This window comes from Chlorocebus sabaeus, chromosome 13 (genome assembly GCF_047675955.1).
Source record: "Chlorocebus sabaeus isolate Y175 chromosome 13, mChlSab1.0.hap1, whole genome shotgun sequence".
Classification (NCBI taxonomy): Eukaryota; Metazoa; Chordata; class Mammalia; order Primates; family Cercopithecidae; genus Chlorocebus; species Chlorocebus sabaeus.
In genome coordinates this window covers 32125921-32140821 of record NC_132916.1, presented here as the reverse complement: position 1 = coordinate 32140821, position 14901 = coordinate 32125921, and the positions used below count along the sequence as shown (strand labels likewise).

The window sequence follows — 14901 nt, the reverse complement described above, 5'->3', positions numbered from 1 at the left end:
ATATGTGTATATATATAACATACATACATATGTGTATCTATGTATATATATTTTAAATACAGGGAAAACTGTCCATTATAATTTTATTTTTGTTATTTATTTATTTTTAAGACAAGGTCTTGCTGTAGTAAGGTGCTGCAAACATGGCTCTCTGCAGCCTCTACCTCCTGGATTCAAGCAAATCCTCCCATCTCAGCCTCCCAAGTAGCTAAGACCACAAGTGTGTACCGCCATGCCCCACTAATATTTTGATTTTTTTTGTAGAGATGGGGTCTTGCCATGTTGTCCAGGCTGGTCTTAAACTCCTGGACTCAAATGATTATCCTGCCTTGGCCTCCCAAAGTACTAGGCTTACAGGTGTGAACCACCATGCCTGGCTGACACAGATACATTTAAAGTTTAAAATGAAAGTCTTCCTGCACTACCACCCTCAACTTCGTTTATTTAGGAATCATTGCCAAGTTTGGTGTTTTCTCTTTGAAATCTTTTTCTATGCATTCATGTACACACATTCATTTAAAAATTAACCTTTAATGAGATTTTACTGTATGTATGCATTATTCTGGGTTTTTTTTGCTTAATATATTGAGGACGCAACATATAGAACAGCCTCATTTTTTAAAGCAGCTGTATAATACTATAATATGGAGATACCATTTGATTTTTACCATTTATTACTTTTGTTACTTGTGTCCTTTCTGATCCTGGAGTTCCTTTTAGTCACATAGTGAACCTAATAATTAAGTTGTTTGTTTTGCCTTCTTCAAAGGATTGTTGCAAGAATCCAATCATATTGAGTAATATGAATGAAAGTTTCATGTCACTTGTAAAATTACGCCTACATTTGTTTATCAAGTATTTACTGAAGACATGTTTTGTGTCAAGAACCAGCTTGGTGCTTATAGCAGTGGGTAGTTTATCCCTTTTTGGTCTTTAAGGAATTTCTATCCAAAATGGTAAATGTTTTAATTATATATATGCAGTGACTTAGGTTAGTGTTTAGGCTTCAGACAATATAAATATTTGCTAAAGAAATCACTTGAAATAGCAACAAAGAGGTGCTTATTGTAAGACTCAGGTATTTTTGTTGTTTTATGAATATTTAGAAGATTTGACCATAAACATATTCTGCATCAAACTTAACATTTATCAGGATTTTGTTTTGCTTTTTTTTTTTTTTTTGAGACAAGAGTCTCCCTCTGTCACCTAGGATGGAGTGCAGTAGTGTGATCATGGCTACTGCAGCCCTGACCTCCTGGGCTCTAGCAATCTTCCCACCTCAGCTTCTGGAGTAGCTGGGACTAGAGGCATGTGCCACCATGCCCAGCTAATGTTTGCATTTTTCTTTTTCTTTTGTAGAGACAGGGTCTCACTATGTTGCCCAGGCTAGTCTCAAATTCCTGGGCTCAAGCAGTCCTCTCACCTCAGCCTCCCAAAGTGCTGGGATTACAGACATGAGCCACCTCTCCCAGCCTATCGTAGTTTTTATACTTTCTTTCTTAATTTTATTTGTGTTTTAGGGGTCTTGGTGGTATCGCTCAATACGCTATAGTGGAGACCAGATTCTAATACGCACAACACAGATTTATACATACTTTGTTTATAAAACCCGAAATATGGATATGAAACGTAAGTAAACTTAAGTAACTTTGCTATTAATCACATTATTTTGTGACTCACTTATGTGGGGTTGATATATATATATTCCTTAACTCTGTGCTGGTGAGATTCCATTGTACAGTTTTATAAATAGTTAATTTATATAATTAAAGCTAGAGAAAAATGCCAGCAGCACCCTTTATCACATTTATTAATTTATATTTCCATTGTTCACGTTTACTCGTGTATTTCATCAGAAATTTTACCAGAAGCCTTATGCGTGCAAGTTTTGTAATACTAGCTAACATTTATTATTTGTTGTATGCCAGACACTGCTAGTTGCTGTACATGTCTTGACTCATTTAATTTTTGCTGTGCTCCCGTAAGTTAGTTCTGGTTTTTTTTTTTTTTTTTTGAGACGGAGTCTCGCTCTGTCGCCCAGGCTGGAGTGCAGTGGCCGGATCTCAGCTCACTGCAAGCTCCGCCTCCCGGGTTTACGCCATTCTCCTGCCTCAGCCTCCTGAGTAGCTGGGACTACAGGCGCCTGCCACCTCGCCCGGCTAGTTTTTTGTATTTTTTAAGTAGAGACGGGGTTTCACCGGGTTAGCCAGGATGGTCTCGATCTCCTGACCTCGTGATCCACCCGTCTCGGCCTCCCAAAGTGCTGGGATTACAGGCTTGAGCCACCGCGCCCGGCCAAGTTAGTTCTGTTTTTAAGTACATCTTATAGATGAGGAAACTGAGGCACAGAAAAGTAACACACTCAGGGATACACAGTAAGTGATATCCAGGATTGAAGCCAGGCAGTCTGGTTCTTGAGCCTTAAACCATTATGTCATATTGTATTAATTGTAGTAAAAATAAAAAGTCTTAGGTGTGTTGAAAGAAAACTGTTAGAATATATCATTCCCATTTCTTATTTAAAAATTTAAGAAAAAAATTTTCACTTTCTTTGATTATATAAAGCAAACGTTGTAGTTTATCCCTGGGAGATAGAGTGTTGCCTTTCAGAATGATGGCTCTGCAAAAATCATAGATGCTTCTCCATCCCTCCTTAAAAAAAAGTGATAAAAGAATGTAAGTTTTAAATTGTGTTTCTGGGACCAAAATGGACTTTTCTGTATTTTGGATTTGGCAATTTTACTAATTAGTAATGAGAGAGACTTACGATCATATATGACTGTGTGTGAACAGATTTTACATTTCTGAATGAGTTAATACTACTTTGCCTTACCAAAAATATTACCCTTCCTAAAGCTGGATTGAAATGTTAATACAGAAACTTACTCCCTTATGAAAATGTTTCATGTTTATAATTTTAAGTGTGCTTTTTGCCTCAATCATTTTGATTTCTGTTTCTTTTCTGAGGATGGTATCCTTACACAGCTTTGTCAGGAAGCATTGTTTAGCTGGTGGATTTCTTTAGACATTCTAGGTTATTTTAGCTGTTTTAGGAACAATTTTTATTTTTTATTATTTTTTATTTTTTTATTTTATTTTATTTTATTTTATTTTATTTTTTTTGAGACGGAGTCTCGCTCTGTCGCCCAGGCTGGAGTGCAGTGGCGCGATCTCGGCTCACTGCAAGCTCCGCCTCCCGGGTTCACGCCATTCTCCTGCCTCAGCCTCCCGAGTAGCTGGGACTACAGGCGCCCGCCACTGCGCCCGGCTAATTTTTTTCTATTTTTTAGTAGAGACGGGGTTTCACCATGGTCTCGATCTCCTGACCTTGTGATCCGCCCGCCTCGGCCTCCCAAAGTGCTGGGATTACAGGCGTGAGCCACCGCGCCCGGCAGAACAATTTTTATTAAGTAAACATTTGAGGGTAGTAATAGCAATAGCTCACACAAGTACTGTGCTTGCTGTGTGTCAGGCACATATGAAGAAGCTGAGATACACAGATACGAAGAATATTATCCTAGGTCATTTAGCTAGGAAGTAACAAAATACCGAGGTCTGTGCACTTAACTTCTATACTATCCTGCCTTTTGTGAGTACATTACATGAATTTTTTTTTTTCTCCGAGACAAAGTTTCTCTCGTCTTCCAGGCTGGAGTACAGTGGCACAATCTGAGCTCACCACAACATCCGCCTCCTAGGTGCAAGTGATTTCTCCTGCCTCAGCCTCCCAAGTAGCTGGGATTACAGGCGTGCACCACTATTGCCTGGCTAAGTTTTGTATTTTTAGTAGAGATGGGGTTTCACCATGTTGGCCAGCTTGGTCTCGAACTGGCTGGTCTCGAATTCCTGACCTTGTGATTCGCCTGCCTCGGCCTCCCAAAGTGCTGGGAGGCATGTAGGCGTGAGCCACCACTGGCCTGTGGGTTTTAATCATGTGTATTTCCACAAAGTCCTCTCGGGTTCCATAATACAATTTTTTGGAAAATGACAGTGCATATTAGTTTACACAAGGCCTTGAGAAGTCATGTAGTAAAGAAACTTTAACTTGTTTACATTATTTTCAGCTTTATTTAACCATAGGGCCCCCTTTTTTCAAGTAAGTTATTAATACCACACAGAATACTAATGTTCTATAGAAAGTTTCTGGGGAACTTTCAGTGATTTTAATGCCTCTGGTTGCTTTGGTGTGCTTTATTTGATCTATACTTCTGTTCACTTGTGGTGGTTGATACTGTGTACATTTTAAAAAGGGAGATGTTACTTTTTTTATGGAAGGAATGAATACTTGTCAGTGGAGTTCAGATAATTTTTAGCATTGTGCATGTTTAGAAAAGTGCTTCACTTTCAAGTGAATTAAGTATCTCAGGAGGGGGAATTAATAAATGAGCATATTTATTAACCTTCATATTTTGTTTTCTTAGGTCTTATCATGGTTTTGGCTGGAGCTTCTGAATTTGATCCTCAGTATAATAAAGATGCCACAAGCAGACCAACGGATAATATTCTAATACCACAGGTTAGGCTAATTTCCCAAATCCCCCGATGAGCAGTTAAATATTAAAGTGAATACTTTTTTAAAAAAAAAACCTTTGTTTTTGAATAATTATTTTATTTATTCTAGCTAATCAGAGAAATTGGCAGCATTAATTTAAAGAAGAATGAGCCTCCACTTACCTGCCCATATAGCCTGAAGGCCAGAGTTCTTTTACTGTCTCATCTTGCTAGAATGAAAATTCCTGAGACCCTTGAAGAAGGTATTTGTGATTCTGGTATCTACAGTTTTAGTGGGGTGAAAGCAACAGATTTAATTAGACTTAATGGTGTGTATTAGTTTGTACTCCATTACTCTAAAGAAATACCTGAGACTGGGTAATATATAAACAAAAGAGGTTTAATTGACTCATTGTTCTGCAGACTGTACAGGAAGCTCATTGTTCTGCAGGCTATACAGGAAGTGTGGCTGGGGAGACCTCAGGGAACGTTTATTCATGGCAGAAGGCAAAGCCAGAGCAGGCACAGGCAGAGCAGACGGATTCACATGGCCAGAGCAGGAGGAAGAGAGAGTTGGGGGAGGTGGCACACATTTTTAAACAACCAGGTCTTGTGAGAACTAATCTTGAGAACAGCACCAAAGGGAGAACTCCGCCCCCCAATCCAATCACCTCCCACCAGGCCCCACCTCCAGCATTGGGGATTACCATTCAACATGAGATTTGGGTGGGGACACAGACCCAAACCATAGCATGGTGGTGCAATGTTTTTTGTTGCTGTTCCTTTTTGGGCAAATAATTGCTCAAGGACTTTTTAAAAAAGAAGTGTATATGCTGTATAATTACTTCACAAATGGTCTGAAGATCTAAGTCAGTCAGATATTTTGGCAGGTGTTAAAATTTAGTGTTTCAAGGTGAGAGAATGCTTTGTATGAGAAATGTTCAGTTAGTTGCAGATCATACAAAAGTTCCTAATGATTTTTTTTTAAATGACTCTGTAAGTTTTTGGAGGGAGCAAAATGGATTTCACAACAACCGACACCTCTCACCTCAGCATCTGCAAGCTTCCTCCAACAGTGGTTACCAATAGTGTCTGTTTTATGGTTATTTAAAGCTTCATAAGTACTTGAAGCCATGTATTTTGCTTAAAAGAAAAGTAGTTGATTGAGGCAACAGTGTTTCCAGGGATGTCATTAATTATCTCTTTTTCACCAACATTATTTGAATTACAGTTTTAAAAGACAGTTATTATCTCTAGGAAATAAATGTTCTTTTTGAATGATATCCTACCATCCCCCACCTCCTTTAAGGCAGTAATGCAATTAAATGCTTCTGAAAACAAGGCCATGTGATACTTAGTAATTGGTGATAGGACAGGATGCTTATGGTGGAATGAAGGAGCACTATTTAGGCATTATCATTGGAGTTGCTTTGAAATATTGAATTAACTAGTAATTCTGTTGCTAATGTTCTGTACAGATGCATAAGCATCTCTATTTTTACTTACCTGTAAGAAGCAGGAAACAAATCGTTGTTAGGTTGAGTATCAAATCCATAGGTTAATGTGGTCTTAATAGTTAACTGTTATTAAATGCAGTATAAATGAAAGAGTCTCTCTCTTTCTCTAAGTTGCCCTCTTCTTCTCTTCTATGTCTCTCATTTCTCCCCCTGTATTTAGTTGACATATTTATTTTGACATATTTAGTTGATCCGCCCACCTCGGCCTCCCAAAGTGCTGGGGTTATAGGCGTCAGCCACCATGCCCGGCTGGGAGTTGGTTTATTAAGCCTAACATTATGATATTAAAAATTTGTCTTTGAAATGTCTAATCTGAGCTAGGGTTTTATGGCTGATTTTTGACATAGTGATACTGAGGAGAAACTCTTCCATTCAATCTGTAAAATTCTGAGGTCATGTGAAATATTTGTGGCATAACATGAATATTAGTTTTGGGTCACAGTGGTAAAGATGCTTTAACTGTAAAATTAAAATGATCTGTTTCAGGTTTTTTATTCTTTTGTAGATCAGCAATTCATGCTAAAAAAGTGTCCTGCCCTACTTCAAGAAATGGTTAATGTAATCTGCCAACTGATAGTAATGGCCCGGAACCGTGAAGGTGAGGAGGAAATATAGTTAATTATGTTATACTTTTTATTGCAAGCATATGCAGATTATACTTCATATTTTAGGATTTATAGGTACTCAGTATAATTCTGTCTGCCAGTTCAGTGAACTTTTTCAGTTTTACTCATGGCTTTTCATATTTTTTTTCTATATTTTCTGTTATTTAAAGTCTATATCACAGCCTACTGTGGGGTTTTTGTTGTTGTTGTTGTTTGAGATGGAGTCTTGCTTTGTCACCCAGGCTGGAGTGCAGTGACAAAATCTTGGCTTAGTGCAACCTCTGCCTCCCGGTCTCAAGCGATTCTCCTGCTTCAGCCTCCTGAGTAGCTGGGATTACAGGCGCGTGGCACCATGCCTGGCTGATTTTTGTATTTTTAGTAGAGATGGGGTTTCATCATGTTGGTCAGGCTGGTATTGAGCTCCTGACCTTGACCCGCCTCAGCCTCCCAAAGTGCTGGGATTACAGGCATGATAATTTAATTGTTTTATTGTTCAATTGTTTGCAAAGATTTAAAATTTCCTTTTTCTTTGAATAATTTTTGAGTCATTATTTTTTTCTAACAGTGAATTTCAAATAATTATTTAACTGATATAATAGTGATTCATATGTTATGTAATTTTTATTAATTAATTATAGACAGCATCTACCAGGGCTGGAGTCCAGTAGGGTAATCATAGCTCACTGCAGCCTCAAACTCCTGGGCTCAAGCTGTCCTTCTACCTTAGCTCTCTGAGTAGCTAGAACTACAGGCGCATACCACAGCACAGAGCTAACTTTACATTTTGTGTAGAGGTGGGATCTCACTTTGTTGCCCAACTGGTCTGGTTTCCAACTCCTGGCTTTAAGCAATCCTCCCACTTCAGCTTCCCAAAGCCCTGGCATTATAGTCATGAGCCACATGCCTATAGGCATCTAGCCTTTTTTTTTTTTTTTTTTTTGTATAGAAGGAAAAGAATGAGGAAATTTGTGGTCAGTAATGGAAAGGAATACCCTTAAAAAAGGATAGTGGTATGGTTTGTTGTTACGGGCGATGTTGGTTCTTGTCATGGTGTCATATGTTGGTGATACTGATAATGTCTGATAAATTACTATTATTTGAGGTGAGGCAAATAAGTTTTCTTTTAAAAATCAATGGTTGTTGCTGGAAAATGTTCATTTGATCAAGTTTGTGTAATTTTAGCATCTTCTCTGATAACTTTTAAAGGAAAATCTTCATTATGATCCTCAAATTTGAGATGTTAAGGATTTAGTGTGAATTGTGTTTTTTGTGATGAATTGTATACTCCTGAACATGTAAAAAGTCCAGCCCTGTTTCTTTTTTTCCTATTCTTTCTAAGAAAGGGAGTTTCGTGCTCCAACTTTGGCATCCCTAGAAAACTGCATGAAGCTCTCTCAGATGGCTGTTCAGGGACTTCAGCAATTTAAGTCTCCCCTTCTGCAGCTCCCTCATATTGAAGAGGACAATCTTAGACGGGTTTCTAATCATAAGAAGGTAATTCTTTGCTACTTTAAAGTCAGTTTTGAGCAGTTTGTCCTGTCACTTAAAGGTAACATGAATAAAAGTTTTCTGGAAATAGTTACTATGCATTTTTTAGATTTAGAATGTCTTAAATATTCTAAAACTTTCAGGTGGTTCTGTTAACATTTTCTTGACTAGGTAGCTGTTTTACAGTACTTTACTATTGTAAGTGGCTTTACTATTTTGGGGGTTGGTGCATTTAAACAGTCAACAGTTAGGTCCTTATATTATGTTACCAAAAATAAATGTACTGTCTACTTTCCAATCATTTTATTCTTGGCTTAAACGTTGGGCAATTGTTTACTGGTTAAGTATGAACAACAAAAACATTTAATAAATAAAGACCATTCTTATTTAGAATGTGTAATCTATAGTACAAACATGATAATGAATCTTAAGGTATAACAAAAATTTGTATAAATGAGGAAATACAGGAAACTGAAGTTCAATTCTAGTAGGAGATTTTAAACATTATTTTGTATATAATAGATAAAACAAGCAGAGAATAGACATTGGATTTGATAGTATATTAATGTAGAATTAATAAATGCATGTTGGAAATTTATATCAGAGTTCTCTGTCCTTTCAAGTACTCATGTTCCCCTTATAAATTTGATTATATACTAATTCATAATTAAACACTTTAGAATCTAAAAGCAGAGATTTTACATGCCTCATGATCTAATCTGTGTCTTTGAAAGTGAAAAATAACTAGCACCAAAGACCTGGAAAATTAAAGAACATGCTCCTAAGTAACCATTTTGCCAAGATGGGTATTACTGCAGTAACAGCTATATTTTAAGAATAACAAAAATGAGAATATTGTGTAGTAAAACCTTGAAGGTGCGCCTTTATTGAGGTTTATTTTTACTTTTGTTAGGTAAAAGTAAAGGTTTATTAGTAAAGGTTTGGTAATAGTAAACCTATTAATTGCAATTAAAGGTTTTTGTTATTAAAATTGAAAATTAACTGAGGACATGAGTTGACAAAGTTTTTGGTTGAGTCAAGATTCTTATTTTTTTCCCCTCCAACTTTATTTTTTCTAATTTAAAAAAATAAGCCTGTATTAACTTTATAATTAAAAAATTTTTAATTCAAATTTTCTTGGAGTTAAAGGTCATGAAATGCCATGTGGTTATTTTGTGCTTTGAAATGCACATTAATCAACATTTTTCTAAAAGTTGCTGGATTTTGTTGTAGTTAAGGTGTGAGTAATTTTCTTTTTATGAAAAGCTTTGTGAGTTAGGGAATTATGTATTTTCTTTTTTTTTTAATTCAGTATAAAATTAAAACTATCCAGGATTTGGTGAGTTTAAAAGAATCAGATCGTCACACTCTACTGCACTTCCTTGAAGATGAAAAATATGAAGAGGTTATGGCTGTCCTTGGGAGTTTTCCATATGTGACCATGGATATAAAATCACAGGGTAAGTGGGAGGTTTCTCTGTTGAACATTGCTTCCCTTTTGATAGATTGGTTCTCATTTATTTGACTCAAGATTCTCAAAACACTGTACTTAATAACAGAACTTGTTATTAGACTTTGCAGAACTGTAGTTTACCTGTTAGATTTTGTGTGTTGGAAAATGATTTATACCTAATAGTTTGAGAACACTGATGGAGTCCTACTTTTATTATCCTCATAATGGGATGAAGCCTGAGAACTCTGTTCTGTAGTTCAACTTCTAGCAATTTCTTAACTTTCCAAAGAATGGTGAAGACTTCCAGGCATGATAAAAGAATGAGATATTTGAAATATATTATTAGTATGAAAGAAATAGCTGCTTAGTTGTAAAATTAAATTTTTAAAACCCAACTTGTTTATGTTAATTAAATGTTGAAAATTACTGTGTTTTATGCCACATTTCACGTGTTTTTCTTACTCTACCTCTATATTTTCTTTGAGGAAAAAAAATAAAGGCTATTTTTCTACCTATATAATTGCCCTGTGTTTCTGTTTCAATATCTGAATGGTCTTAGAATACTGAGAGAATTAGAGACTATCTGCTCCATTCTTCCATTGTGGTGGCGGTCTGAGCTTTAACATTCGCTAAGTTACCATTATGAGAACATTCTTTTAGTTACCAAGAATACAGGGATGTATTAATAATGGTTTCTGTCTTTATTTTATTTAGTTATTTATAAATAATTTTTGAGATAGGGTCTCACTCTGTCATCCAGGCTGGAGTGCAGTGGTGCGATTTTGGCTCACTGCATCCTCTGCCTCCCAGGCTCAAGCAATCCTCCTACCTCAGCCTCCTGAGTAGCTGGGACTACAGGTGCACACTACCATACCTGGCTAATTTTATTTTTTGTGTTTTTAGTAGAGACAGGGTTTCACCATGTTGCGCAGGCTGGTCTCGAGCTTCTGGGCTCAACTGATCCACCTGCCTTGGCCTCCCACAGTGCTGTGATTATAGGTGGGAGCCACCGTGCCTGGTTTGTGTCTTTAAAGAGAGCTTATTGTCTCGTTGAAGCAATAGGATTAAAAACAAGATAAGGGCTGGGCCCAGTGGTGTCACGCCTTTAATCCCAACACTTTGGGAGGCCAAGGCAGGGGGATCACTTGAGCCCAGGAGTTTGAGACCAGCCTGGGCAACATAGGGAGACCCTGTTTTTATAAAATTTAAAACACACACACACACACACACACACACACACACACACACAAACCAAGATAACATATGCTAAGTGTTAAAATGAATGATACAGACGTTGTACCATTTGTTTATACAGCAAATATTGAATGCTGTGCATTCTTCTAGGTCCTGGGGAAGCTGTGGTAAGACAAAGCCTCTCCTTATTGAGCTTGTATTCTAATAGGAATTGAGGAGAGGTAAATGGCTCCCAAAGATTGGCATGTTTGGTAAAGGAAGGCAGTCAGTGCAGTTTGGTTTCAGTTTGACTGGAGTGTAGCATACGTGTTAGGAAAACTTGGTTTGTTGGCTGGGTGCAGTGGCTCAAACCTGTAATCTCAGCACTTTGGGAGGCCGAGACGGGCGGATCACGAGGTCAGGAGATCGAGACCATCCTGGCTAACACAGTGAAACCCCGTCTCTACTAAAAAATACAGAAAACTAGCCGGGCGAGCTCGGGGGCGCCTGTAGTCCCAGCTACTCGGGAGGCTGAGGCAGGAGAATGGTGTAAACCTGGGAGGCGGAGCTTGCAGTGAGCCGAGATCCGGCCACTGCACTCCAGCCTGGGCGACAGAGCGAGACTTCGTCTCAAAAAAAAAGAAAACTTGGTTTGCTTTGGTGAGGAGTTGGGGTTGCCTCGTGGGGCCATGAGTTTTCAGACTTTAAAAATACTAATGTAAAAGCTATATTTAGGACTGTGCTGATTTAATGAAACCGTCCAAATAAAAATTTTGGTACTTACAGAGATACTTTTTGATATTAAGAACTGTTAAAATACACCCTTTTCTTTCTTTCTTTCTTTCTTTTTTTTTTTTTTTTTGAGACAGTCTTGCTCTGTTGCCCAGGCCGAAGTGCAGTGGCACTATCTTGGCTTACTGCAACCTCCACCTCTAGGTTCAAGTGATTCTCCTGCCTCAGCCTCCCGAGTAGCTGGGATTACAGGCATGTGCCACCATGCCCAGCTAATTTTTGTATTTTTAGTAGAGATGGAGTTTCACCATGTTGGCCAGGCTGGTCTCAAACTCCCAACCTCAGGTGATTCACCCACCTTAGCCTCCCAGAATGCTGGGATTATAGGCGTGAGCCACCATGCCTGGCCAAAAGTACATGCTTCTTAGAAAAATGAATATTAGAAGAGATTTTCTTATAAGAAGTAGAAATTTAAGAGTGTTTAGCCTCACCGACGAATATTACCATATGTTCCACTCCATAGCATCTTGTATAGACAGTTTATATTTTTACAATGCTGCCTAATTATCTAATAATAGTGCTATAGTTGATGAAGGAGGAGTAGAAGTATAGAAGCAGGAAAGGGGCATCTGCCTGATAGTAATACTGGAGATGGTGGATCTCCTTCCCTACCTTGCAAGAATCTGTAATAGAATCTCTTGTAGTCCTTTTCTTCACTTTAAAGCACCAAACAGCAGGTCAGCATTCATGTGGTTATTTCACATGACATGCTTGTGCACATACAACTGTGCAAAATGAAAAATATAGATGAATATGTGGCCCAGATTTGATTTTTGATAATGGAGACTTCCAGGGTGAAGAAGGGATATTATACCCTTTGTTGATACCCAGCTGCTGCACCTTATAGCCAGTAATGGAGATAGCAATTGTAGATTATTGGAGGTCATTCTTTTCAACTGATGGTATGTTAGTAAATGCCAGACCAGTATGAAAAGCAAACGTAACAAACTTAAAATTGTAGGTAAAAATATATAAGAAGAACTATCTTACAGATAAAATCTGTAGAAAAAATAAATTAATGATCACATTTGAATGGAACGTATATTTGAGTTATTTTTATTTATTTTGTTTTATTAACTTTATAGTAGAGTTTTTGGGGATATGCGTGGGAAATGTGGTTTTAAAAATTAAATAATTGCAAAAACATGTATTTAGTACCGTTTATTGAAAAAATACTTTTTCAAAAGTGCTTTTTAGTGTAAAGAGGATATATTTGTTCCTGCCTTTAAAAAAATAAGTCTCTTTTGTGTGGTTAGGAATACTAGTTTTCATTATTTTATTCAGACAGACATTGATCATACAGGTAAAATCTTGTGAATGTAAGGTTTGCACAGTTTAATAGGGTGACAGAACCCTATTTTTATGTCACTATGAGAGAACTGTGTTATGGTAAGTCTCACATTATACTGTGTTTTCAAAAACCTGGGTTTGAAGCTTAGCGTGCGAATGCAGGTGTTGTGTTGGTTTGGGTTTGGGTATTTTACTTAAATATTTCCGAACCTTGGTTTCTTTCTTTTTTTTTTTTTGAACTGGAGTCTCACTCTGTTGCTCTGAAGTGCAGTGGCGCTATCTTGGCTCACTGCAACCTCTGCCTCCCAGGCTCAAGCTGTCCTCCACCTCAGCCTCCCGAGTAGCTGAGACTACAGGCTTGCACCATCATGCCTGGCTAACTTTTGTATTTTTTGTAGAGACAGGGTTTTGTCATGTTGTCCCACTGATCTCGAATTCCTGAGCCCACGCCATCCGCCTACGTTGGCCTCCCAAAGTGATGGGATTACAGGCATGAGACACCACGCCTAGCTAAACCTTAGTTTCTAAAAGTTTCTAAGTAGTTTCTATACTTTGTAGCGCTATTTTAGAGATTAAATGAATTATTAAAAGCATCTACTAGAGAGCCTTATACAGAGTAGTCAATCAGTTTTTTTTTTAAACAAATTTAAAATACAATATGCTTGAAATACTGAAGTGCCAAACTAATTTAGGTAAGCCAAGTTTTGCTGTTTGTATTGACATAGAACTTGATTTTTATTTTTTGCTGTTTTTTTTTTTTTTTTCTTCCATCTTAACAGTGTTAGATGATGAAGATAGCAACAACATCACAGTAGGATCCTTAGTTACAGTGTTGGTTAAGTTGACAAGGCAAACAATGGCTGTAAGTAGTCTTATCTGTATTTTTATGCTTTAAGTTGTGTGTCAAGGCTTTTATATTTATTTCCGTCATTCTCAAAGTCAAAACTGTTGTAATACCAAGATCTAATTTTGCAAATTCTGTTAACTCTTTTGAAATTTTCAATTAATTTTCATGAAACAGTTTTCACATACACTAAAAAAACCTGGAAAATAGTCCTTTGTGTGATAGTTTAATTCTCTATAAAACATAATCATAGCAAAGTAATGTGGATATAGTTCTTAAGCTGTGAAGTGCTATACAGAAGTTGTTACTGATGAGAATTTCATCACATTTCTTTTTAGTCAGTTCTATAGAGAATTGATTCTTTTATTTATTTTTTTATTTTTTATTTTCTTTTTGAGACGGAGTCTCGCTCTGTCGCCCAGGCTGGAGTGCAGTGGCCGGATCTCAGCTCACTGCAAGTTCCGCATCCCGGGTTTATGCCATTCTCCTGCCTCAGCCTCCCCAGTAGCTGGGACTACAGGTGCCCGCCACCTCGCCCGGCTAGTTTTTTTTGTGTTTTTTTTTTTTTAGTAGAGACGGGGTTTCACCGTGTTAGCCAGGATGGTCTCCATCTCCTGACCTTGTGATCCGCCCATTTCAGCCTCCCAAAGTGCTGGGATTACAGGCTTGAGCCAACGCGCCCGGCCGACTCTTATTTTTCATTTCAAAATTTAAGAATTACAATAAAAATAACATGTTTTTTTCCTGATAATGTGAAACATTTATGTTGTCTGGAAAAAATTTAGGCAATGCAGAAAAGTATAGGAAGAAATTAAAATTACCCAAAATCCCACCACTTCGAGATGATTCATTTTGAGGCTCATCACTGTAATGTAGCCTAATGCATGTATACCTGTAGAGCTAAATGATATTTTTGTCATGGATCCCTTCTCTCTCCCATTTATTTCCTTCCTTCCTTCCTTCCTTCCTTCCTTCCTTCCTTCCTTCCTTCCTTCCTTCCTTCCTTCCTTCCCTCCCTCCCTCCCTCCCTCACCTTTTTTTTTTTTTTTGACGGAGTTTCATTCTTGTTGCCCAGGCTGGAGTGCAATGGCATGATCTTGGCTCACTGCAACCTACATCTCTTGAGTTCAAGTGATTCTCCTGCCTCAGCCTCCTGAGTAGCTGGGATTACAGGCACGCACCACCACACCTGGTTAATTTTTGTGTTTTTAGTAGAGATGGGGTTTCACCATGTTGACCAGGCTGGTC

The 14901-nt window shown here is 37.7% G+C and overlaps 1 protein-coding gene across 1 annotated transcript in view; it reads left to right on the top strand.

Moving 5' to 3' along the window:
• SEC63 (SEC63 homolog, protein translocation regulator) overlaps positions 1-14901 on the top strand; it is an 86012-nt gene that overhangs the window by 46944 nt on the left and 24167 nt on the right. The window contains exons 8-14 of the mRNA XM_038001057.2: positions 1521-1629; positions 4422-4516; positions 4622-4754; positions 6514-6606; positions 7953-8107; positions 9414-9561; positions 13589-13671. Of these exons, the coding sequence (XP_037856985.1) occupies positions 1521-1629; positions 4422-4516; positions 4622-4754; positions 6514-6606; positions 7953-8107; positions 9414-9561; positions 13589-13671 (816 nt within the window). The remainder of the gene's footprint in view (positions 1-1520; positions 1630-4421; positions 4517-4621; positions 4755-6513; positions 6607-7952; positions 8108-9413; positions 9562-13588; positions 13672-14901) is intronic.